The sequence below is a fragment of the Salvelinus alpinus genome, chromosome 27, assembly GCF_045679555.1.
Source record: "Salvelinus alpinus chromosome 27, SLU_Salpinus.1, whole genome shotgun sequence".
Classification (NCBI taxonomy): Eukaryota; Metazoa; Chordata; class Actinopteri; order Salmoniformes; family Salmonidae; genus Salvelinus; species Salvelinus alpinus.
Genome location: NC_092112.1, coordinates 33,231,511 through 33,256,949, shown reverse-complemented (window position 1 = coordinate 33,256,949; position 25,439 = coordinate 33,231,511). Strand labels below are relative to the sequence as shown.

The window sequence follows — 25,439 nt, the reverse complement described above, 5'->3', positions numbered from 1 at the left end:
GCTGAGGTCCTTGATGATTTTCTTGGCCTTCCTGTGATACCAGGTGCTGTAGATGTCCTGGAAGGCAGGTAGTGTGCCCCCGGTGAGGTGTTGAGCAGACCGCACCACCCTCTGGAGAGTCCTGCGGATGCGTTCGGTCCTGTTGCCGTACCAGGCGGTGATACAGCCCAACAGGATACTCTCAATGGTGCATCTGTAGATGTTAGTGAGGGTTTTTGGGGCAATGCTGAATTTCTTCTCTGAGGTTGAAGAGGCGCTGTTGTGCCTTGTCCACCACACTGTCTGTGTGGGTGGACCATTTCAGATTGTCAGTGACGTGTACACTGAGTAACTTGACGCTTTTCACCTTCTCCACTGCTGCCTCGTCCATGTGGATGGGGACGTGCTCCCTCTGCTGTCTCCTGAAGTCCACGATCAACTCCTGCGTTTTGTTGACGTTGAGAGAGAGGTTATTTTCCTGGCACCACTCCACCTGGGCACTCAACTCCTCCCTGTAGGATGTCTCATCGTTGTTGGTAATCAGGCCTACCACTGTTGTGTCATCTGCAAACTTGATGATTGAGTTGGAGACATGTGTGGCCACGCAGTCATGGGTGAACAGGGAGTATAGGAGGAGGCTGAGCACACACTCTTGTGGAGACCATGTGTTGAGGATTAGCGTAGTGGAGGTGTTGTTGCCTACCTTCAGCACCTGGGGGCAGGAAGTCCAAGACCCAGTTTCACAGGGCGGGGTTCAGACCCAGGGCCCAAGCTTAATGATGAGCTTGGAGGATACTATAGTGTTGAAGGCTGAGGCTGTAGTCAATGATATTTCTCTATGTATTCCTCTTGTCCAGATGGGATAGGGCAGTGGATGGCGCCAACCGTGGACATTGTGTGTAAATTTGAATAAAACACAACATTGTACGGTTGGATCACATGCATCTAAGCTCTAACTAAACCACGTTGGGAAAAAATCCAATAGTGGTGTGTTTTCATTCAAATAAATTAGTTGCTTTCTATGAAAAAACCCATTTTGGCTAGCCTAACCAGCCGCCAGATGGCATGGCACTATTATTACAAATTACGTAAAAGGGATAATAGGGCCATCTGGCGACAGTTTGGGCTACATTTTGGCATGTCTCACGTCATGTTTGTTCAAAATCGTTGTAAAGCCATTGTTATTTTGTTTCTTAGACAAAGTAAGTTCTGAAGATTGTTATGTTTAATGTGATGTGATTAATTTACGTTTGTTCCTCAGGTGATTATTCTAGCACCAGAGGGCGCTGTGCATTCGTAAACAGGAAAAGGTTGAAAATGCCATGGAATGAGGTAAGGTACACTGGACAGGTTGTATTTGTGTTCGAAGTATGAAAATGTATCCATGTTTGCACGTAGCTATCATTGGATGATATATGTAAACGTTTTATGCGTGCATGTCCACTATTTGGAAATCGTATCTCAGGTTCATTTATAATGTGGTTGTCAAAGGATAACCACGCGACTGAATGCTATCGGGGAGGCTTCGGACGTCCCTACCGCCATTGAAGTTGAAATGTAGCTGAAATGGTTATGGTAAATGTACGTTAGGGTAGGGACGTCCCAAGGATCTCGGATAGCACGGATCGTAAACAAACTGGCTAATAAATGTGCCTACGCAGCCACAGACAACGTAATCTTTGACGAAGCTAGGCTACCGTTAACGTGCTGAGCCAGCATCAGCTCAGCTGTCAGTTGTGTGTGGACCTTGTCTCTTCTGCGTAGCTAAAAGTGTTCCCTCACCACAGTTTCACGCAGCATCCATCCAGACAGTCAGTAGACTCCGGTTGCATAAGGTTACATAATTATCGGGAAATCTCGGTATTGCTGCACCAGAAACAAGCGAAGCAGCCAAAGCAAAGGATGTAGCTAGAAACACGGTGGGTAACGTTAATTTAAATAGCTAACGTTAGTTAGCTGTTAAAGCTAGCTTTAGCATGTATGAGCTAGCAATCCCGACTAGCTACCTAGTAAATTAACGTAGCTAGTTCTAATTCGAAGTTAGCTAGCTACTACGTCAACAGTAATTTAGTTAGCAAACGATAACTGTTAACGGAAAGGAACATTTGAGCTAACGTTGATTGTTATAGTTTTTTCGTGTTGCTGTTTAGCTAGCTAACGTTTTCTGACTAGATATATTTTGTTTGCAAATATCAAAGGCTCAATGTTGGCTGTTTAATTTCTGCTGCACATGTTAGCTACAATCATAAAAAAATGGAACGTTATGTATTTTTAAGTACCTAACTAGCTAGCTAAAGGAGATGCCCTGTCTTGAAGAGAGTAGTCAGTATCACCTTGAGATCTAATGCAGTTGCTCAGAGTTACTACCAATGTGTATAATAAAACATTGGTTACTACAGCCGTTTGCCAAGCTTTTCATTGTGAGCTGTTGCAGTGGTTCAGGATAATATGCACCCATAATCACCTATTCATACCCACCCACTAATCAAAAGGCAAATATTAAACTCACACACACTGGGATTTGAGACTGATAAACTACGCAATATGCTTTGCAAATTAGCAGATAACATGGAAAACATGATAACGTATGAGACAATATCATTGCAACCACGATGGCCGTAACATGCAACTGGAAAAGACTGAAGGTTGGTAGCTAAATCAAATTGTGAGCAGAATGACTAGGGACATTTTCTTTAGAAAGCCAAAGGATGTGCTGCTACTGAGTCAGTCACCGGATTCATGGAAAAATGCATAGATAATGTGATACCGATGGTGTCTTTCAAAACTTAAAATGTGGATTGATGAGAAACTGAAGGAGAGAGATGCTGCTTATAAATCCGGCAAGGTAACCGGGGACAATTGTATGGTTAAACAGTCCAAATATGACCCATGCAGATAAATCAAGATTACGAGACACAAATATAGGTACAACATGGAGGAGAAATTTTGCGGTTTGGATACTAGGTGTATGTGGCAATGGCTTCTAAACATCACGGATTACAAAAAGAAACCCTGTCAGGTCGTGGACACCAACGCCTGCCTCCCTACCGGACGAGCAAAACTTATTTTTCTCACGCTTTGTGCAAAATGACTCTGAGCTGCAGAGGAGAGCCCCTGAGGACCACGAGGCTACGTGCTTAAGGTCTCCACGGAGGGCGTATGTAAGTCATTCAATCAATTGTGTAAACCCTCACAAGGCTGCCGGCCCAGACGACATCCCTAGCCTCAGAACATGTGCACACCAACTAGCTGTTGTGTTTTCTGACATTTTCAATCTCTAGCTCAGGCTGTTATTCACACTTGCTTCAAGATGTCCACCATCATTCCTGTGCCCAAGAAAGGGAAAGTAACTGAACTGAATAACTATCGACCAGTAGCTCTCATGTAATGAAGTTATTCAACAGGCTAGTCAGAGTAGGTCACCACCTCCCTCCCCGACACACTTGACCCTCCAATTTGCCTACTGCCCAACAGATCCACGGACTACGCAATCCCCATTGCACTGCACACTGCCCTCACCCACCTGGACAAGAGGAATGCATATGTGAGGATGCTGTTCGACTACCGCTCGACCTTCAATACCACAGTGCTCTCTAAGCTCACCCCAAAGCTTACAGCCCTGGGACTTACCTCCCTATGCTACTGGGTCATGGCATTTCTGACAGGGAGCCCCCAGGTGGTGAAGGTAGACAACATTACCTCCTCCACACTGATCCTCAACATGGGGCCCCACAAGGGTGTGTCCTCAGTCACCTCCTGTACTCACTGTATACCCACTACTGCGTGGACTCACACAGCTCCATCATCAAGTTCACTGAAGACACGACAGTAGTAGGCCTGATTGCCTACCGGGAGAAAGTAGGCACTCTGACAGTGTGGTGCCAGGTAAACAACCTCTCCATCAACATCAGCAAAACAAAGGAGCTGATTGTGGACTAAAGGAGGAACCAGGCTGGGCACGCCCCATCAATGTGGAGACGGTCAAAAAGTACCCTGGTGTACACATCCAAACAACACAGACCCCGTGATCAAGAAGGCACGATAGCGACTCTTTAACCTCAGGATTCTGAAGAAATTCGGTCTGTCCCCGAGGACCCTCGGTGTTCTATGGGAGCATCATCAAACATACTGTCGGGCTGCATCGCAGCTTGGTAATTCCACCGCCGCTGACCGCAAGGCACGACAGAGGGTGGTACGCTCAGCCCAACGCACCATTGGGTGCACTGCCTGCCCTCCAGGACACCTACAGCACCAGGTGTCGCAGGGAGGCTAAGAATATCATCAGGTACCTCAGCCACCCGAGCCACAGCCTGGTCTCCCCGCTTCCATCACTCAGCCGCAGGCAATATAGGAGCATCATGGCTAAAACTAACAGACTGGCATATAGCTTGTACCCCCAGACCATCAGGCTGCTGAATAGCCACCAGTAGTCGTCGTCGTCCCCCAACAGACATCTACCCTGCCCACACCCCAATGGACATTATCATGTCACTGTTGTAAATATGTAGTATTTCACTGTAGACTGCAACTACTATCTGCACCCTGTGCAGGTGACAAAAAAAACCATTGTATCAGCTGAACAGCATGACTAATGCTCATTCGATATGCTTTCAGCACTCTGACTACGCTGTGGCATTAACCTTCAGTCAGCTCGGTTGGCGTCTTTGGCTTGCTGTTTGGTACACTTCTGCGTTGCTGCATACAGCAGACGATGCAGATATTTAGCTAATTCCCTTCAATAATTATTTTTTTCTCCCCCATGATAAGGAAGTGGGAAGATTGTGGAAAGGGAGAAGAGCGGGATCATTAGGACGTTGTGCCCACAGGCTCGGCGCGTGTGTGTTGGGGTGCATGCAGCTTTAGGATACCGCACTGATGGAGAAGAGAGACAGGAAGCCGGGCTACTTTGCCAGGTAAGTGAAAAGTTCTTCTGTGTATAGCCTCTTTTAGGTCTATGCCAAAGTGTTTATAGTGTTGCGTTTTTAGAGAGCCTGTGAAGTGGGTGTTAGTGTTACCAGCATGTGGCAACAGTTTTGCTTCCATGTATGCATAGCGATTTGAGGGAGGACGGGATGTTTTGTAGCACAACTAACTGACGTCCCACTATGCCGTTGTTTGTTACGGTGCATTGAGTGACTATCCACTTTTACTGTGACTGACATTGTGTTCACTGAGTAATGCTCTGTTGCCATCTGGCCCTCACTGCACTGGGTACACCTGATACTGGCACTGATGCAATGGAGTCATGCGTCAATGCTCACGCACAGTAGAGTAGCCGACTGGATTTCTATCCCTGTAAGTAGCTGAAGCATGAGACATCCAGCAGTGATGATGTATGCTTGAGATCCTGGCTCTCTACTCCTGGGATAAGGAGGTTGCTGCTGTTTTTGAACGGGTTGTTTATGTTTTGCTGCGCTTGAGTGAGTACGCAGGCAGACTAGCTATTCCTCTTCTACCAGGATAGAGAGAAAGCAAGAGGGGGATAAAAAGGTAAAACGCCGAAGGAAATCTCTACATTCCGCTCTTGTTAATGTCCCTGTGTGAAACAGGAGTGTGCTGTGTGGAATTTGTTGGTGGAATCCAGAAACGTTTACCAGATGTGTGTGTATGGTCTGCTGCTGTGTTTGTAATGGAAGAGAGGCTATTTGAAGGCCAGAACTGTATCTGTCTGTCTTGTCTCCAAACCTATTGATCCAGTGCTCCTCCATTACTCTGTCGCTTTCAAGCTCTCTCTTTAGTCGTCTGCTTCTCCATTTTCACATGTCCTTTGCTTGTACAGCATCTGTTTTCCTTGAATTTTGATTTCCCTGCCCCACTCTTTCTCCAGCTTTTTCTATACTGAGCCAGGACCTTGTTTACAATCCGTTTCAATCCGACTCTAGAGCTACATGCTGCCATGTTGGCTTAGTTAGCTGCAGATTCCCCTGTTAATGAACCTAGGCAGGCGGGGGTGGGAGACGCCATGACATCACCGCCTGACCTATCAATAAGTAATCAGGAAAAAGGACAGAGGAGCAGAGAAAGTGAGCAAGCAAAAGACAGTGACGTTTTGGATTTCTGTTTTTGAGTTTTTCACAACCTAACAGGAAACTTTCATTAGTAGTGAAATCCAATGTTCATAAGCCTGATTGGAAGTCTACAGATTGACCACCCCTCTCTCCATATCCTCAGGTTGAAGAGACGGAGACAGCTCAAACAGAGCCAATCAGAGAAGGCTATGGCTGAGCAGAACCCGTCGGATTCATCCTTAAAGACGCCCGTCATCTCCTGCCCATCCCTCCCTGCTTTTTCTGACCCCCAGGAGAGGATAGTACCAAACCCACCTGAAGGTTTAGGTAAAACACACACCACACACACAACCTTTCTATAGGCACAGGGGCACATTAACAAAGGGTCAGAAGTGCACTACATGACCAAAAGTGTGGACACCTTCTTGTCGAACATCTCATTCCAAAATCATGGGCATTAATATGGAGTTGGTTTCCCCTTTGCTGCTATAACAGCCTCCACTCTTCTGGGAAAGCTTTCCACTAGATGTTGGAACAGTGACGCGAGTCCAATAAACTCCCATTCACGTCTTGTCCCAGAATCGCACAGAATGCACCACGCAGTCCATGGAAAACGTTGCCAATGGGCCGCATGGTGCATTCTGGGCGATTCTGGGACAAGACGTAAATGGGAGTTTATTGGAAGCTAGCTCAAAAACCCAACATTAACACAAATTTCATCAACAATAAGTACAACATTACAAATCTTTTCTGAGATGTGAGATAATTAACTTGCTATCTGTAATATCGTATAGCTTTGGAATCGTGACATTCTCTACTTTCGAGGAAAATAGGTGCGTTTCTTGACATACACGGACTTTGAGAAGGGATTGCGTAACGATTAACTTGACCGTGCATGACTGTTCACATGATTGGACCACAGTCTGCTGGGTGGGGCATTATACGTTCATTCATTGGATTCAGACTCTACTCTGTGAGGCACATCGATCTGCAGGTTGAACATGAGATTGTGGACAGCTAACTACCTACATGCTGGTATTGTCTTTGGTTGTTGTGTTTAACTACGTTTGCTAGCACGCCAGCCCATAGCGAGATCATTGCATTGTGGATTTCGTATCGACTTGACCTGCAACAGATTTCAACAATGATTTTCCATGTTGCTACCAACCTTATTATAAAGGGAAAATTAAACATTTGTTCACAAAAAAAATCTCACATTTAAAGGAATGGTGGATTTTTCCTTTTTAAGGACACCAGCTCTTTCCATGACAGACTGACCAGGTGAATCCAGGTAAAAGCTATGTTCCCTTATTGATGTCACTTGTTAAATCCACTTCAATCAGTGTCGATGAAGGGGAGACAGGTTAAAGAAGGATTTTTAAGCCTTAAGACAATTGAGACATTGATTGTGTATGTGTGCCATTCAGAGGGTGAATTGGCAAGACAAAAGATATAAGTGCCTTTTGAAAGGGATATAAACACAACAAAAAAAGAAATGTCCTCACTGTCAACTGTGTTTATTTACAGCAAACTTAACAACTGAGACATAAACTGAGCAAGTTCCACAGACATGTGACTAACAGAAATGGAATAATGTGTCCCTGAACATAATGTGTCCCTGAACAAAAGTAACAGTCAGTATCTGGTGTGGCCACCAGCTGCATTAAGTACTACAGTGCATCTCCTCCTCATGGACTGCACCAGATTTGCCAGTTCTTGCTGTGAGATGTTACCCCACTCTTCTACCAAGGCACCTGCAAGTTCCCAGACATTTCTGGGGGGAATGGCCCTAGCCCTCACCCTCCGATCCCAGACGTGCTCAATGGGATTGAGATCCGGGCTCTTCGCTGGCCATGGCAGAACACTGACATTACTGTCTTGCAGGAAATCACGCACAGAACGAGCAGTATGGCTGGTGGCATTGTCATGCTGGAGGGTCATGTCAGGGTGAGCCTGCAGGAAGGGTACCACATGAGGGAGGAGGATGTCTTCCCTGTAACGCACAGCGTTGAGATTGCCTGCAATGACAACAAACTCAGTCCGATGATGTTGTGACACACCGCCCCAGACCATGACGGACCCTCCACCTCCAAATCGATCCTGCTCCAGAGTTCAGGCCTCGGTGTAACACTTATTCCTTTGACGATAAATGCGAATCCGACCATCACCCCTGGTGAGACAAAACCGCGACTCGTCAGTGAAGAGCACTTTTTGCCTGTCCTGTCTGGTCCAGCGACAGTGGGTTTGTGTCCATAGGCGACATTGTTGCCGGTGATGTCTGGTGAGGACATGCCCTACAAGCCCTCTGTCCAGCCTCTCTCAGCCTATTGCGGACAGTCTGAGCACTGATGGAGGGATTGTGCGTTCCTGGTGTAACTCGGGCAGTGGTTGTTGCCATCCTGTACCTGTCCCGCAGGTATGATGTTCGGATGTACCGATCCTGTGCAGGTGGTGTTACACGTGGTCTACCACTGCGAGGACAATGTCTCCCTGTAGCGCTTTCTTAGGGGTCTCAGAGTACGGACATTGCAATTTATTGACCTGGCCACATATGCAGTCCTCATGCCCCCTTTTCCACTACATTTTTTGACTCATCACATACGCTGCTGCTACTGTTTACTAAAATCTGTCACTTTATTCCTAGTTTATAAGTACATATCGATCTACCTCAACTACCTCATACCCCTGCACATGGACTCTGTACTGATACCCTTTGTAAATAGCCATGTTATTGTTAATCAATGCGTGTGTCTTAATACTTTTATGTGTTTAACTTTTCTATTATTTCTATATTTTCTTTCTCTCTGCATTGTTGGGAAGGACCCGTAAGCAAGCATTTCACTGTTAGTCCACACCTGTTGTTTACGAAGTGACAAATAAAATTTGATTTGAAGTAAACAACATTTGCAAAAATGTATTTGCGGGAATACACTTCTCAAAGACACATAATGTAAGTCGTTTCATGTGACAGATTAACGTTTCCGTAGTTTTTTTCTGGGTCCACCACCCAAAGGACATCCAGTCATGGTGTGGGGGGCGTGGCCACTGGTGCTGTCGCTGATTAGAAATTTTAGAGGCCCTCCTGTTGGCCGCAGTGACAAAATGTCGCTGTTTTTAAAGCTAATTTCCTGTAATTCTACACATTTTGCCATGGCTCATGCTATCTGAGTGATTCAGACATTATAGCACAATCAATGGGATCCCCATGCCATGATAAAAATACTCCAAAATGCATAATTTTTTACATTTTAGATGTACCTGACTGTCAAGCCTTTATTTTGATTTGATTCTCAAAAATCATCTTATTTAAAGGTCCATTATATTTTCTACATACTTTATATCTGGTTTTAGTCTCATGTTTACCTCTACAATTATTTTCTATTCACTGTTTGGACATGGGCAGCCCCTAATAATAATAAGAAGTTAACTTTTCTATACAGAAAACCCTGATCTTCGTTATAAACTTAGAGGGAAAATCTAAATATGCAACAACTAGGACAGGTGGTTAATGACTACGATTGTCCCTTTTGGCTTCTGGACAACGAAGAAAGTTGATATGAAAACCAGTAGTGAAATTCTGAGAAGCTATTTTGTTTCCTACTGCTAGCTTAGCTGCAGAGTGCTGCTCCTCTGTCTCTCCCTCTGCTCCACTGCTGCAGCCTGTGTCTGTGAGTTGCCTAGCAATGAGTCTCCTCTCTGGCGAGACAGAGCCATTTAGTTGACACATTAAGCAAGCTACTTTCTTACTCCATACACTCACTATACATTGCTAGTCTGCAGCCTTTTTAATTCCGAGGATGTTGCGTAATGACCATACAAACATGTTATTAAATCCGAGAAGGTAGTCATCCTAGTTATGCACTGACTAAGGAGTCTATGTAGGCCTACACTGCATTAACTTAGAGCGACTTTTTAAAATCTATATTATGACTTTCTCAATCTGATAAAGCTACCAGTCACTAGTTAGTACAAAGACTGTAATGAGTAAGTGACCGCTCTTACCAGAGGTAAATTCTGTGTGGATGTACAGTGACTCACAGCTGGACTCCTCATAGCCTGCTGTACAATGCTGAGTCATTCCTCCAGTTTCTATAGAGGAGCTGGAGTAGAGGAAAGTGGAAGTAGTGGGAGGGTGTTCTAATGAACTGGCTCTGGCAATAAAAAGTGCTGACTATGACTGTAGCGTACAGAGTTCACTAGGATACTAGCTAGCCGTGTGTGTTCGCGAGCTAGGGTTATGCTTTTAATATTATTCTATTTAAAGCAGTGTGCGCTAGTTTGTGTATACATGCATTTGTTTCTGAATGAACGGAGCGATGATTTATTTTTTGTTTTCAGGCTATCATCTCTATACTGTGTCACTGACCTATTTCTCTCTCTTTCAGATGACAGCAACAACATGAGCAGCCAGGCCAAGAAAGAGAAGAGGAGGCCCCCCGGGACAGTGGAGTATACTGTGAGTACAGGCTGCCTCCGTAATGCCTCACTACCTCCACCCTCTGACACTACAACTCCCACATGGAGTTCTGACTCAGACTCTAACTTAGGAAGGCAATGTGGACAATAAACCTAAAGTTTTTATTTTTGTAATTAAATAATATAGCAAAACGGTTGCATGCTATTCAGGGAGTCAAGGTTTCTGCTTTCTAATTGAGTCTTTCGTGCTGCATTTTGGCTTGGATAGATTGATACTTTTGGTAATAAACATTTACCAAGGATGTAACTTCATGTTGCAGGTGGGACCCCAAGAATCTCTAAACAGCATTGCTCTAAAGTTCAACATCACCCCCAACAAATTGGTGCAGCTCAACCGCCTCTTTTCCCACAGTGTCTATCCAGGACAGGTGAGCTTTCAGCACTTAACACACCACTTCCTGCTGTCAATCTTGGCTTTCTGATTGGCAAACAAGCTTGTCTGTCACCCTTGCAGAAGCTATTTGTTCCTGACGTGGGCCAATCGGAAGCCGACTCTCAGTCTGTGGGTTCCTCTGACCCCACCTCCATCAAAGATCTATCAGAGAAGGTGTCACAGGTAAGTCAGTTATCCTTGATAAGAACAACCCAGACTAAAGTAATCAATTTGATCCTAGTTCTGTGCTCGTCCCTGCTGCCTGGCAATGTTACAGGATGGAGACTTCAGCGGCAGGTCAGTAAGACCATTACGACGTGAGCGTTCTCCCCCGTCCGAGGATGAGAACCCCGCCATTGTCAAGTTCATCAAGATGAGCTGCAAGTACTTCACTGACGGAATGGTGAGTGGCCACGCCGGAGGCCATTTTGAAATGAAAACAACCACCACAGCAACAGAGATTCAAACTCATGTCTTTTATTGTCTCCCAGGGTGTGGTGGGAGGGGTGATGATCGTGACGCCCAACAACATCATGTTTGACCCTCACAAGTCGGACCCCCTGGTGATTGAGCACGGCTGTGAGGAGTACGGCCTGATCTGCCCAATGGAGGAGGTGGTGTCTGTGGCCCTCTACAACGACATTTCCCGCATGAAGCTGAAGGACGCGTTGCCGTCGTAAGGACCCACCCTGGCATCCTGAGACTCTTTCGCACTGTCAATTAATCTTTCACTCCTTATTTAAACCCTTTTCCCCCTTTCTTGATCTTATCTTAACCTTGCTTTTCCTACTTATTTGTCAAGTGTCGCATTCTGTCTTTCTACCTCTTTCTGCACTCTCCCGTGTTCTTTCTTTCTTCTCCTTCGGAGGTGAAAATGTTAACTGATTGGCCGAGCTCATGCTGTAGGGTTTCCTGTACCAGATTGTAGGGGCAGACATGACTCTCCATTCATTTTTTTTTTCTTTAGTTTATCTGTTTTCATTTTGTACTGGTTCGTTGTTGTTCAGTTAGTATTATTATTTTGCCTTTTTTGAATTCTCTTTTATTTGTGTTCTGTTTTTGAGTTTCATTTTGTTCATATATGATTTGTTTAAATTTTCCCATCCTCCGTTGTGATGTGCGTGTGGTGCCCCCTGACTCCTGGCCCGCACAGAGACCTACCCCAGGATCTGTGTCCTCTGTATAGGCCTGGAGAGTGGGAGGAGTTGCCCTCAGAGCGCGACCTCAACCCCTTCAGCCGCTACGAGGCGCTGGATCCCAAACGACCCATCGTCCTGGACGACATCGACTCTGCCCTGTCAGAGACGGGTATGACTGAGAGATGACGCACAATGACTTGCATTGGATCAGGATGAATCATAGAAAATCATTATATGTGTAGTTTAAGAGAAATCAAAACCAAATGGCTTATGCAGAATAATAATTTAAGCATTGTTTAGATCAATGTGGTTATTTTTGTAATACCTCATGGTTTCTTATATCCCAGTCATAGAGAGGGCAGAGTGTGAGCCAGCAGACCAGTCTCCATCAGACGAGGGTTTCACAGAGCTGGAGCTTCCCTTGAACGGGAGTGCTGAGGAACCAATGAGTGGATCCAGACCACCTGCCAGTGCTACCAGCCAGGATCAGCGGGGAGAGCTCCCAAGATCTAGTTCCCCTAAACGGGTGGAGTCCCAGGACCAGTCCCTCTCTGACCCAGTCCCACTGACCTCGCAGAGAGGAGAGGAGGAGGACGAAGGACTGGTACAGAACAGCTCCATCGAGGAAACGACCCAATCACTGCCTGTCCTTTCAGAGACTGAGAAAGACGGTGAACTGTTGAAGGAGAAGCCTGCTAAAGATGCCAAAGATGGGATCTCTTCAGGGCAACTGGTGAACAGTGTTAGCGACCAATTAGAATCAGCAATGGACCAAAATAGGAAGCTGAGCTTGAGTGAGACCGCTGCGGCTTCGGGGAAATGTAGTTCTCAGGAACCCAGCCCTGCAGAGGAGCAGCTGAGTGAGGAAGAGAAGCGAAAGAGGAGCAACAAGGCGGAGGTGAAGTCTTGGCTGCTGGAGAGGATGCAGGCGCCCATCCAAAGTGAGTGTTCACAAGCGGTTTGTGCGGTTTCTTGTATTGCATTGTTTCAATATTACATTTCTCTCTCTCTCTCTCTGCAGACATGCTGCTCTCCACAGAGGAGAAGAGTAAGACCCCGCCCATGTTCCTTTGCTTCAAGGTGGGCAAGCCCATGAGGAAGTCCTTCATCATTGGCCGGACATCCAGCCCCGCCCAGACGCGAGGAAAGCAGACAGAGTACTGGTTTGCTGTGCCCCAGGAGAGGTGAGAGGTCAACGAATGAGAACAGTCAGTCAGAACCTCTTTGAGAACTGGGGTGTATTCAGAATGCTATAAATGTTGAATGTTCTGAAACATAAATGTGTGTGTGGTGTGTTTCAGGGTGGACCACCTGTATGCGTTCTTTGTCCAGTGGTCTCCTGACGTGTACGGTAAGGAGGCCAGGGAGCAGGGCTTCGTGGTCGTGGAGAAGGACGAGCTCAACATGATCGATAATTTCTTCAGTGACCCCAAGTCTTCTCGCAGCTGGGAGGTGCGTTCACACAGCATGACCGCTCAGATGAGAGTATTGTTTTGGACTGTGGTGTTGTATATTCGCATTGTGGTGAAGTGTTTTGTGACTTTGTGGTTGTATGTGTGGTTTTTTTTGTGTTTGGACCAAGCTGTGTTCAATGTTTTGACCATGCATTGAGTTTAGTATGTTTTGACTGTACGGTTGAGGTGTCTGACCGTACATGGTTGTGTTCGTAGATCATCACCATCAACGAGGCGAAGCGCAGGCAGAGTTTTGGCAGCTATGAGGGGGAGGAGCCTTTTGGGGATCTATTGCCCATGCTCAGTGATCCCAGCGCTCTGCTACAGGACACACACATAGAGAAGGTAAACACACAAATGCCATGACACACAAAACACTTTCAATCAAGAAAACCTGCGCACAAACTCCGAAATACACATTTACACACTGAATCACGTGTCTCTGTCTCCCCACAGCTTGCTTGTCGGCTGCCAGCGCGGGTGCAGGGGTATCCATGGCGACTGGCTTACAGTACGGTGGAACACGGGACCAGCCTAAAGACCCTGTACAGGAGCTTATTAGAGGTTGACAGCCCTGTGCTACTGGTCATCAAAGACATGAACAACCAGGTACTCACACACTGAACAGGATGCTCAATTTGTATTGGGCTCTTGAGATTTATTCACTCTCTTTATCCCCCCCCTCCCCCCCAGTTGTTTGGGGGATACTCCACCCATCCCTTCAGAGTAAGTGAGCACTGCTATGGCACGGGAGAGACCTTCCTCTTCAGTTTCTGCCCTGAAATCAAGGTCAGACATAATCTCATTTATACTCTGTGTTGAATCCACATACCTACACTACCGTTCAAAAGTTTGGGGTCACTTAGAAATGTCCTTGTTTTCCATGAAAACATACATGAAATGAGTTACAAAATGAATAGGAAATATAGTAAAGACAGTGAAAAGATTATAAATAATGATTTTAGTTTAATTAATTGTGTCTTTCAAACTTTGCTTTGGTCAACGAATCCTCCATTTGCATCAATTACAGCCTTGCAGACCTTTGGCATTCTAGTTGTCAATTTGTTGAGGTGATCTGAAGAGATTTCACCCCATGCTTCCTGAAGCACCTCCCACAAGTTGGATTGACTTGATGGACGCTTCTTGCGTACCATACGGTCAAGCTGCTCCCACAACAGCTCAATAGGGTTGAGATCCGGTGACTGTGCTTACCCTTCCATTATAGACAGAATACCAGCTGACTGCTTCTTCCCTAAATAGTTCTTGCATAGTTTGGAGCTGTGCTTTGGGTCATTGTCCTGTTGTAGGAGGAAATTGGCTCCAATTAAGCGCTGTCCAGTGTATGGCATGGCGTTGCAAAATGGAGTGATAGCCTTCCTTCAAGATCCCTTTTACCCTGTACAAATCTCCCACTTTACCACTACCAAAGCACGCCCAGACCATCACATTGCCTCCACCATGCTTGACAGATGGTGTCAAACACTCCTCCAGCATCTTTTCATTTTTTCTGTCTCGCGAATGTGATCCGAACACCTCAAAATTAGATTTGTCTGTCCATAACACTTTTTTCCAATCGTCCTCTGTCCAGACTCTGTGTTCTTTTGCCCATCTTAATCTTTTCTTTTTATTGGCCAGTCTGAGATATGGCTTTTTCTTTGCAACTGCTTAGAAGGCCAGCATCCCGGAGTCGCCTCTTCACTGTTGACGTTGAGACTGGTGTTTTGCGGGTACTATTTAATGAAGTTGCCAGTTGAGGACTTGTGAGGCGTCTGTTTCTGTAACTAGACACTCTAATGTACTTGTCCTCTTGCTCAGTTGTGCACTGGGGCCTCCCACTCTTTCTATTCTGGTTAGAGCCAGTTTGCGCTGCTCTGTGAAGGGAGTAGACACAGCGTTGTACGAGATCTTCAGTTTCTTGGCAATTTATCACTAGCCTTCATTTCTCAGAACAAGAATAGACTGACGAGTTTCAGAAGAAAGTACTTTGTTTCTGGCCATTTTGAGCCTGTAATCGAACCTACAAATGCTGATGCTCCAGATACTCAACTAGTCTAAAGAAGGACAGTTTTATTGCTTCTTTAATCAGTACAACAGTTTTCAGCTGTGCTAACATAATTGCAAATGGGATAAACTTGGATTAGCTAACACAAGGTGCCTTTTGGAACGCAAGAGTGATGGTTGCTGATAATAGACTTCTGTACGCCTATGTAGATATTCCATTAAAAATCAGCCGTTTCAGGCCTCCCGGGTGGCGCAGTGGTCTAAGGCACTGCATCGCAGTGCTAGCTGTGCCACCAGAGACTCTGGGTTCGAGCCCAGGCTCTGTCGCAGCCGGCTGCAACCGGGAGGTCCATGGGGCGACGCACAATTGGCCTAGCGTCGTCCGGGTTAGGGAGGGTTTGGCCGGTAGGGATATCCTTGTCTCATCGCGCACTAGCGACTCCTGTGGCGGGCCGGGCGCAGTGCACGCTGACCAGGTCGCTAGGTGTACGGTGTTTCCTCCGACACATTGGTGCGGCTGGCTTCCGGGTTGGATGCGCGATGTGTTAAGAAGCAGTGTGGCTTAGTTGGGTTGTGTTTCGGAGGACGCATGGCTCTCGACCTTCGTCTCTCCCGAGCCCGTACGGGAGTTGTAGCGACAAGACAGTAACTACTAACAATTGGATACCACAAAATTGGAGGAAAAGGGGGTAAATTATTATAATTTTTAAATCAGCTGTTTCCAGCTGCAATAGTCATTTACAACATTAACAATGCCTACGCTGTATTTCTGATCAATTGATGTTATTTTAATTCACTTTTCTTTTTTTCTTTTTTTTTTTAAACAAGGACATTTCTAACTTTTGAACGGTGGTGTATGTTTTACAATTCATATGACCTCTGGCATTGCTTCGCTGCCTGACTTGATGTGGGTTACTTTTCCTTTGCTCAGGTTTACCGCTGGACTGGGGAGAACTCCTACTTTGTGAAAGGCAACATAGATTCTCTTCAGATGGGAGGAGGAGGGTGAGTGTATTTGAATATACAGTCCCTTCAGAAAGTATTCATACCCCTTGACTTATTCCACATTTTGTGTTACAGCCTGTATTCAAAATGGATCTAACATCACTTTCTTCTCACCCATCTACGCATAATACTCCATAATGACAAAGTGAAAACATGTTTTTAGAAATGTTAGCAAATGTATTGAAAGTGAAATACAGAAATATAAAATCTACATAAGTATTTACACCCCTGAGTCAATACATGTTAGAATCATCTTTGGCAGCGAGTACAGCACAGTATTTTGGGGTAAGTCTCTAGGAGCTTTGCACACCTGGATTGTACAATATTTGCACATTCTTTCAAAAAAATCTTCAAGCTGTATCAAGTTGGTTGTTGATCATTCCTAGTCAGCCATTTAAGTCTTGCCATAGAGTGTAAGTAAAAACTAACTAGGCCACTCAGGAACATTCAATGCCACATTGGTAAGCAACTCTGGTGTTTATTTTGCCTTCTTTTAGTTTATTGTCCTGCAAGGAAGGTGAATTTGTCTCCGTGCCTGTTGGAAAGCAGATTGAACCAGGTTTTCCTCTAGGATTTTCCTGTGCGTCGCGCTATTCTGTTTCTTTTTATACTAAAAAACTCCCCTGTCCTTGCCGATGACACACATACCCTTAACATGATGCAGCTACCACCATTCCTGAAAATATGAATTGTGGTACTCAGTGTTGGATTTTCCCCAAACATATCACAACACCTTGCATTCAGGACATAAAGTGAATTTCTTTGCCACATGTTTTTCAGTTTTACTTTAGTGCCTTGTTGCAAACAGGATGCACCTTTTGGAATATGTTGTTATTCTGTACAGGCTTCCTTTTCACTCCACCTTTTCACGCTTTGTGGAGTAAGTACAATGTTGTTGATCCATCCTCAAGTTTCTCTTATCACAGCCATTAAACTCTGTAACTGTTTTAAAGTCACCATTGGCCTCATGGAGAAATCACTGAGTGGTTTCCTTCTTCTACAGAAACTGAGTTAGGAAGGACGTTTGTATCCTTGAAGTGACTTGGTGTATTGATACACTATCCAAATTGTAATTAATAACTTCACCATGCACAAACGGATATTCAATGCCTGCTTTATTTATGTTTCTACCTATCTAACAATAGGTGCCCTTCATTGCGAGGCATTGAAAAACCTCCCTGGACTTTGTGGTTGAATCTGTGCTTGAAATACATGTTCTATTGAGGGATCTTACAATTAACTGTATATGTATATGGCTACAGAGATGAGGTAGTCATTCAAAAATCATGTTAAACACAGGGGGAGTCCATGCAACTTGTTAAGCACATTTTTACTCCTGAACTTATTTAGGCTTGCCATAATAAAGGGGTTGACTCAAGACATTTTAGCTTTTCTTTTAATTAATTTGTCAAATTTCAAAAACATAATTCCACTTTGAAAGTATGGGTTATTGTGTGTGTGTGTGTGTGTGTGTGTGTGTGTGTGTAGGGCAGTGACACAATCTCAATTTAATCATGTTTCTATTCTGGCTGTAACAGCTGGAAAAAGTCAAGGGGTGTGGATATGTTCTGAAGGTACTGTATGTGGTTGAGCAATGTGAGACGATCTTTGCGTGATCCGCTCTCTCTTTCTGTTGAAGTCAACTTGTAGTTATGAGTTTGTCTGACTTTTCTCTGTCTCTTTCTCCTTCCCTCCATCTAGAGGTCAGATAGGGCTGTGGCTGGATGCTGACCTGTATCACGGCACCACCTCCAGCTGTGCCACTTTCCACAACCAGCCCCTCTCTACCCAGAAGGACTTCATCATCCACAGTGTGGAGGTCTGGGCCTTCGAGTAGCCTCCCTCCACCTCCTCCAGTCCCCTCCAAACCCACCCGGGGGGAGAACAGGATCTGGCTTCAACGCCCACCCCTTACTCTACCAGAATGGGAAGCTGATAATTTGACATGGTGTGTGTCATGGTTTTTGATGGGGTTTGTCCTGAGGGTGGCAGAGGTGTGAGAAGCTGTGGCTGGTGTATTTCCCTATTACTCTATTGGCTGCCTTATACCTCCCATGCCACCCACAGCTATCCCAGCATGCAGCCTGCCTTCAGAACTCAAAACTTCTACCCACTTGGAGAAGAGCGACATGTTCCTGGAGGATCAAAGAGGCGATTGTCCTGCAATTGTCCTAGCTAACGGAATCAGTCATGAGTTCATTTCAAACACAATATCAAAACATAGGCAGTGAGATTGTTGTGTTAGGGATGTGGCTAGTGGGTGCAATGCACATCAAAAAGGAACAAGGTATCTGGTTACAGGTGAGTAAACACAAACATCAATTCTCTACAAACGCAGCAAATCAGAATATTCTTGTTGATAAGTTCGTAACATGTCAGGGGAAAAAACTTAGGTGAAAAGAGGAGAAAAGTTAGATGTTTTAGGTAGGCATTTTGTGACTAATTTCTCTTCCAAAACACATCTGCCCCAAAACCACTTTAAATATAGGAGTAATTGTTTACAAAGAAGAGGCTTACCTTGACTGAAGGTTCTTGTTTTCATGTCTCCAGTCCTAAATAGACTTAATGAGAATGTTACATTGCATTTCAGAGCATTCCATGTCTCTCTTTCCAAAACAACTGTCAACTAAGAATGGAACATAAAGGGGGTTTTGCAATGACCAAATGTCGTTTTATTTTACTTTTGTATCTGTTTTGTTTGTTTCTCATCACATTTTATAATTTCTTATGATTTATTTGTACAAAGAATGTATGATTTTTGAAATAGTATCACTTTGTTACAGAATTGTATTTTTTGGGGTGAATGTGTTGGTTTGTTTTCTGTTGTTTTTAGGTAAGTCCTGTGATCGGCCACAAGGTGTATACATCCAAGCACTAAATAGATTGAAGAATCTCAAGGCAGTATTAGTCTGTCACATCTTTGACCAACTGTACCTTCTCTTTGTTTTAAGGTGTGTTTCTGTAAGTAGAGTGAGTTACTGCAGAGTGAGTTTAGTCTACTCAACTGTTCATTAGAACACATGAGCCAAGGGAAGTAAGACGGTTACTTACTAACTCCAAGTTGATTGGTCTGGTCTGTGGAATTAACATCAATCATTTGTTTGTGTATAAACCTGTCACTATTGTCATTTTCTGCCACGACATAAGGGAAGGACCGGTGACTACTGAAATTTCGGGAAAGAAAGGGATATACCATTTGTTGTTTTTTTCTTAACGTGTTCTGTTGAGATCTTATACCACTGTTTTCCAGACCAATGTTGATAAATGGAGTGTTTGTTTCTGTCTCAAGTTACCATGAGCTGACTAGACCTACTGCATGATATACAGAAAATACTGTAACTGTAATACAGACAATACTGCTTAAATATGACATTCCCCTTTCTGCATCCTACTATTCACAAATCCTTATAGGCGTGGCTTTGTTTGTTTCTGTGTAATAGATGTTGAGTGTTCTCACTGAATGTTCCCAAAGTGTTATTTCCTGTGAATCCAAAACTGTCATATTATAGGTGAGTATCACTGAGGATATTTATTGTTATGTTTAAAACGAAATAATAAACATAATACGATTCCAGCCTGAGACTTTTCCCCCCATATCCTCTTGCTTACTTTTCCACGGTTTGCTTTTTTCCTTTTAGGTAGGCTACATAGTAAATGTGCCTATAGGTAAAGCTGACAATGTTTCAAAATAGTTTAGGCTTTATAAAATTGCTCAACATCTAGCAGGTGTAGATGCTTGAGAATGCTATTCATTGACTACAGCTCAGCGTTCAACACCATAGTGCCCTCAAAGCTCATCACTAAGCTAAGGACCCTGGGACTAAACACCTCCCTCTGCAACTGGATCCTGGACTTCCTGGCGAGCTGCCCCCAGGTGGTAAGGGTAAGCAACAACACATCCGCCACGCTGATCCTCAACACAGGGGCCCCTCAGGGGTGCGTGCTCAGTCCTATATTCCCCGTTCACCCATGACTGCATGGCCAAGCACGACCAACCTCAGCATTAAGTTTGCAGATGAGACAGCCTATAGGGAGGAGGTCAGAGACCTGGCAGTGGTGCCAGGATAACCATCTCAACGTGATCAAGACAAAGATCGTGGACTACAAGAAAAGGAGGGCCGAGCACGCCACCATTCTCATCGACGGGGCTGTAGTGGAGCAGGTTGAGAGCTTCAAGTTTCTTGGTGTCCACATCACCAACGAACTGTCATGATCCAAACACACCAAGACCGTCTTGAAGAGGGCACAATACCTATTCCCCCCAGGAGACTGAAAAGATTGGGCATTGGTCCTCAGATCCTCAAAGTTCTACAGCTGCACCATCAAGGGCATCCTGACTGGTTGCATCACCGCCTGGTATGGCAACTGCTCTGCCACCGACCGCAAAGCACTATTGAGGGTAGTGCGTATGGAACAGTACATAACTGGGCCAAGCTTCCTGCCATCCAAGACCTCTATACCAGGCAGAGGAAGGCTCAAAAAATTGCCAAAGACTCCAGACACCCTAGTCATAGACTGTTCTCTCTGCTACTACACGGCAAGTGGTACTGGAATGCAAGTCTAGGTCCAAAAGGCTTCTTAACAACTTCTACCCCAAAGCCATAAGACTCCTGAACTGCTAACCAAATGGCTACCTGGACTATTTACATTAACCCACCCCCCCATTTTTACACTGTTGCTACTCTTTAACTATTATCTCTATCTACGCATAGTCATTTTACTTCTACCTACATGTACATATTACCTCGCCTAACCTGTGCCCCCGCACAATGACTCTGTACCGGTACCCCCTGTATATAGCCTCGTTACTGTTATTTTATCGTTGCTCTTTAATTATTTGGTATTTTTCTATTTTCTTTGTTTACTTCAGTATATTTAGCAAATACTTTCTTAATACTTGTTTTTTTCTTAACTGCATTGTTGGTTAAGTAAGCATCCCCACTAAGGTCTACAGCTGTTGTAATCGGTGCATGTGACAAATAACATTTGATTTGATGTCTGTTGAGCTGGGTTATTTCCTTACACCAGATGGGAAAACTTATGACAAAAGACACCTTTAAGCCCAAGGGTTGTCTGGGACTCGACTTGCCACAACTTTTCATTAACTACTACACTATAGTTCTTATAAACAGGGCAATACTGCATAAACTATCATAAGATACGGGAGCTATACAAAGCAGACAAACATAGTCAGCACAGCAGGAAGGAGGACTCTGCCATGGATCCAGGACGGCCTGGTGAGAACTCGATCCGTTGGAATGTGAAGATAAGATTATTTATTTCCAAGAAGACTTCGTAAACCACGCTCGAGTGGGCAGAGATAGGCATGTTTCACTTGGACCCGTTTCAATATGGAGAAAAGCCTAATTTTACAATGGGTCCGCCGTGGTTCTGTGTAACGTAGTTATATTTGAGACCAGTCTATTCCAGTTAATTACGTCTAATTTAAGTAAAATATATTTGAGAAGGAATCAACGAGTCCCAGACTGTTCTCAATAGAACATACCAGAGGTTAACCTGGTCTCAGAGCATTTCATATTATTCTGTACGTAAACCCGAGACTCCATTTAGTATGATATGTACAGTGGCAAGAAAAAGTATGTGAACCCTTTGGAAATGCCTGGATTTCTGCATAAATTGGTCATCAAATTTCATCTGATCTTCATCTAGGTCACAAAAATAGAGTAACACAGTCTGTTTAAACTAATAACACACAAACAATTATACATTTTCATGTCTTTATTGAACACACCGTGTAAACATTCACAGTGCGGGGTGGGAAAAGTATGTGAACCCTTGGAATTAATAACTGGTTGACCCTCCTTTGGCAGCAATAACCTCATCTAAACGTTTTCTGTAGTTGCGGATCAGACCTGCACAACGGTCAGGAGGAATTTTGGGCCATTCCTCTTTACAAAACTGTTTCAGTTCAGTAATATTCTTGGGATGTCTGGTGTGAACTGCTCTCTTGAGGTCATGCCACAGCATCTCAATCGGTTTGAGATCAGGACTCTGTCTGGCCCACCAGAAGGGGTATTTTCTTCTGTTGAAGCCATTATGTTGTTGATTTACTTCTGAGTTTTGGGTCGTTGTCCTGTTGCATCACCCAACTTCTGTTTAGCTTCAATTGGCGGACAGATAGCCTAACATTCTCCAGCAAAATGTCTTGATAAACTTGGAAATACATTTTTCTGTCGATGATGGCAAGCTGTCCAGGCCCTGAGGCAGCTAAGCAGCCCCAAACCATGATACTCCCTCCACCATACTTTACAGTTGGGATGAGGTTTTGATGTTGGTTTGCTGTGCCTTTTTTTCTCCACACAGTGTTGTGTGTTCCTTCCAAACAACTCAAATGTAGTTTCATCTGTCCACAGAATATTTTGCCAGTACCGCTGTGGAACATCCAGGTGCACTTTTGCAAACTTCAGACGTGCAGCAATGGTTTTTTTGGACAGCAGTGGCTTCTTCCGTGGTGTCCTCCCATGAACACCATTCTTGTTTAGTGTTTTACGTATCGTAGACTCGTCAACAGAGATGTTAGCATGTTCCAGAGATTTCTGTAAGTCTTTAGCTGACACTAGGATTCTTCTTAATCTCATTGAGCATTCTGCGCTGTGCTCTTGCAGTCGTCTTTGCAGGACCGCCACTCCTAGGGAGAGTAGCAACAGTGCTGAACTTTCTCCATTTATAGACAATGTGTCTTACCATGGACTGATGAATGTCAAGGCTTTTGGAGATATTTGTGTAACCCTTTCCAGCTTTATGCAAGTCAACAATTTGTAACCTTAGGTCTTCTGAGATCTCTTTTGTTCGAGGCATGGTTCACATTAGGCAATACTTCTTGTGAATGGCAAACTCAAATGTTGTGAGTGTTTTTTAAAGGGCAAGGCAGCTCTAACCAACATCTCCAATCTCGTTTCATTGATTGGACTCCAGGTTAGCTGACTCCTGACTCCAATTAGCTTTTGGGGAAGTACTTTTTCCAACCTACACTGTGAATGTTTAAATTATGTATTCAATATAGACAAGAAAAATACAATAATTTGTGTGTTATTAGTTTAAGCACACTGTGTGTCTATTGTTGTGACTTAGATGAATATCAGATCAAATTTGATGACTAATTTATGCAGAAATCTAGGTAATTCCAAAGGGGTCACAAACTTTTTCTGACCACTGTATATTTGATATGGTTACATGAGTAACCATCTGTCTTAAGGCAAAGATGAAATAAGGGTGGTTGGATGGGTGGGAGTATAACACCAATGTCTAGCAACTCAAAAGGTTGTAAGTTTGAATTTCATCATGGACAACTTTAGCATTTTAGCAACTTTTCAACTACTTACTACTTTTTAGCTACCAGAAACTACTTAGCATGTTAGCTAACCCTAACCTTAACCCTTCACCTAACCCTAAACTTAACCCTTTAACCTTACTCCTAAACTTAACCCCTAGTCTAGCTAACCTAGCTAGAATTTGTAACATATCATTCGTTTTGAAAATCTATAACACACTGTACGTTTTGCTTATTCGTAAAACATATAACATAAATTGTAATTTGTAACATTTACGAAATGGGTGATGGACATGCACAAATGAATACATACCATATGAAATGTAACATCATACTAAATATTACCTCAGCTTTACGTAAAGAATAATACAAAATTCTCTTAGACCAGGTTGCAATGGGGGACATTGTTTTTTAACTAAATTATTAGTATCATTGGTTACCAGCAGTGTTTTGGAATACATTAAGCTCGTTGGCAAAACCCCCCTGGTCTCAGAGCCTTGCGTATTATTCTGTACATAAATCTGAGACTCTCCATTTAATATAATAGTATGAGAGGTTTCGTAGTATTAATTTGTGGATGTGCATCCTCATTTCGTATGATATGTCACGAATTACAAATACTATTATATGTTACGAATTTTCAAAATGTACAATATGTTACGAATTCGCAAAACGTACTATATGTCATTCCCCTACTGTCAAGTGTCAATGTGCAGCGGTTAGGACGGAGTCAGGCGCAGGACACAGAACTGAGTAAAAGACGTACTTTACTCGAAAAGAAACAACAAAATTTCCACGCAGGGAAAACACACCAGCTCACAGAAGTCTTGAACACTAAACAAAGAACAAACACGCACAAAACCATGTGGGAACTAGAGGATTAAATAGGGAATAAATATTAACGTAATGGGAACCAGGTGTGTACAATCAAGACAAAACAAATGGAAAAAGAAACGTAGATTGGTGGCAGCTAGAAAGCCAGTGACGACGACCGCCGAACGCCGCTCGAACAAGGAGAGGCACCAACTTCGGCGGAAGTTGTGACACCTACCTAATAATAGTAAAGCCCCCTTTACTGGCTCAAATAGCCAACCAATCAGCCTGTTACCAACCCTTAATAAACTTTGTGGAAAAATGGTGTTTGACCAGATACCATGCTATTTTACAGTAAACAAATTGACAGCAGACTTTCAGCATGCTTATAGGGAAGGACATTCAACAAGCACAGCACTTACACAAATGGCTGATGATTGGCTGAGAGAAATTGATAACAAAAAGACTGTGGGGGCTGTTTCAGTGCGGCTTTTGACATGATCAATTATAGTCTGCTGCTGGAAAACGAATATGTTATGACTGTACACCCCCTGCTATATTGTGGATTCTGAGTGGCGCAGCAGTCTAAGGCACTGCATCGCAGTGCTTGAGGCATTGTTACAGACCCGGGCTGTATCGCAGCCGGCCGCGACCGGGAGACCCATGATGCGGCACACAATTGGCCCAGCGTCGTCCGGGTTAGGGGAGAGTTTGGCCGACCGGGATGTTCTTGTCCCATCGCACTCTAGCGACTCCTGTAGCTGGCCGGGTGCATGCACGCTGACACGGTCGCCAGTTGTATGGTGTTTTCTCCTACACATTGGTGCGTCTGGCTTCCGGGTTAAGCGAGAAGTGTGTCAAGAAGCAATGCGGCTTGGCAGGGTTTTGTTTCGGAGGACG

General features: G+C 44.2%; 1 protein-coding gene across 6 annotated transcripts; it reads left to right on the top strand.

The window, feature by feature from the left end:
* Positions 1-1,233: 1,233 nt before the first annotated feature.
* LOC139556433 (nuclear receptor coactivator 7-like) lies at positions 1,234-20,015 on the top strand. 6 transcript variants are annotated; one of them, XM_071370379.1, is made up of 18 exons: positions 1,293-1,311; positions 1,767-1,898; positions 4,747-4,892; positions 6,151-6,314; positions 10,373-10,443; positions 10,724-10,831; positions 10,918-11,019; positions 11,114-11,239; positions 11,328-11,512; positions 11,990-12,144; positions 12,323-12,916; positions 12,997-13,159; positions 13,277-13,427; positions 13,646-13,774; positions 13,886-14,038; positions 14,123-14,218; positions 16,362-16,435; positions 18,137-20,015. In XM_071370379.1, the coding sequence occupies exons 3-18, from the start codon at positions 4,855-4,857 to the stop codon at positions 18,270-18,272; spliced, it is 2,445 nt and encodes an 814-aa protein (XP_071226480.1). In that variant the 5' UTR covers positions 1,293-1,311; positions 1,767-1,898; positions 4,747-4,854; the 3' UTR covers positions 18,273-20,015. The 6 variants fall into 6 exon arrangements, with proteins under 6 accessions (XP_071226482.1, XP_071226485.1, XP_071226480.1 ...); XM_071370381.1 differs by lacking the exon at positions 1,767-1,898 and having other exon boundaries at positions 1,234-1,311; XM_071370384.1 differs by lacking the exon at positions 1,767-1,898 and having other exon boundaries at positions 1,263-1,311; positions 4,751-4,892.
* Positions 20,016-25,439: the final 5,424 nt, after the last annotated feature.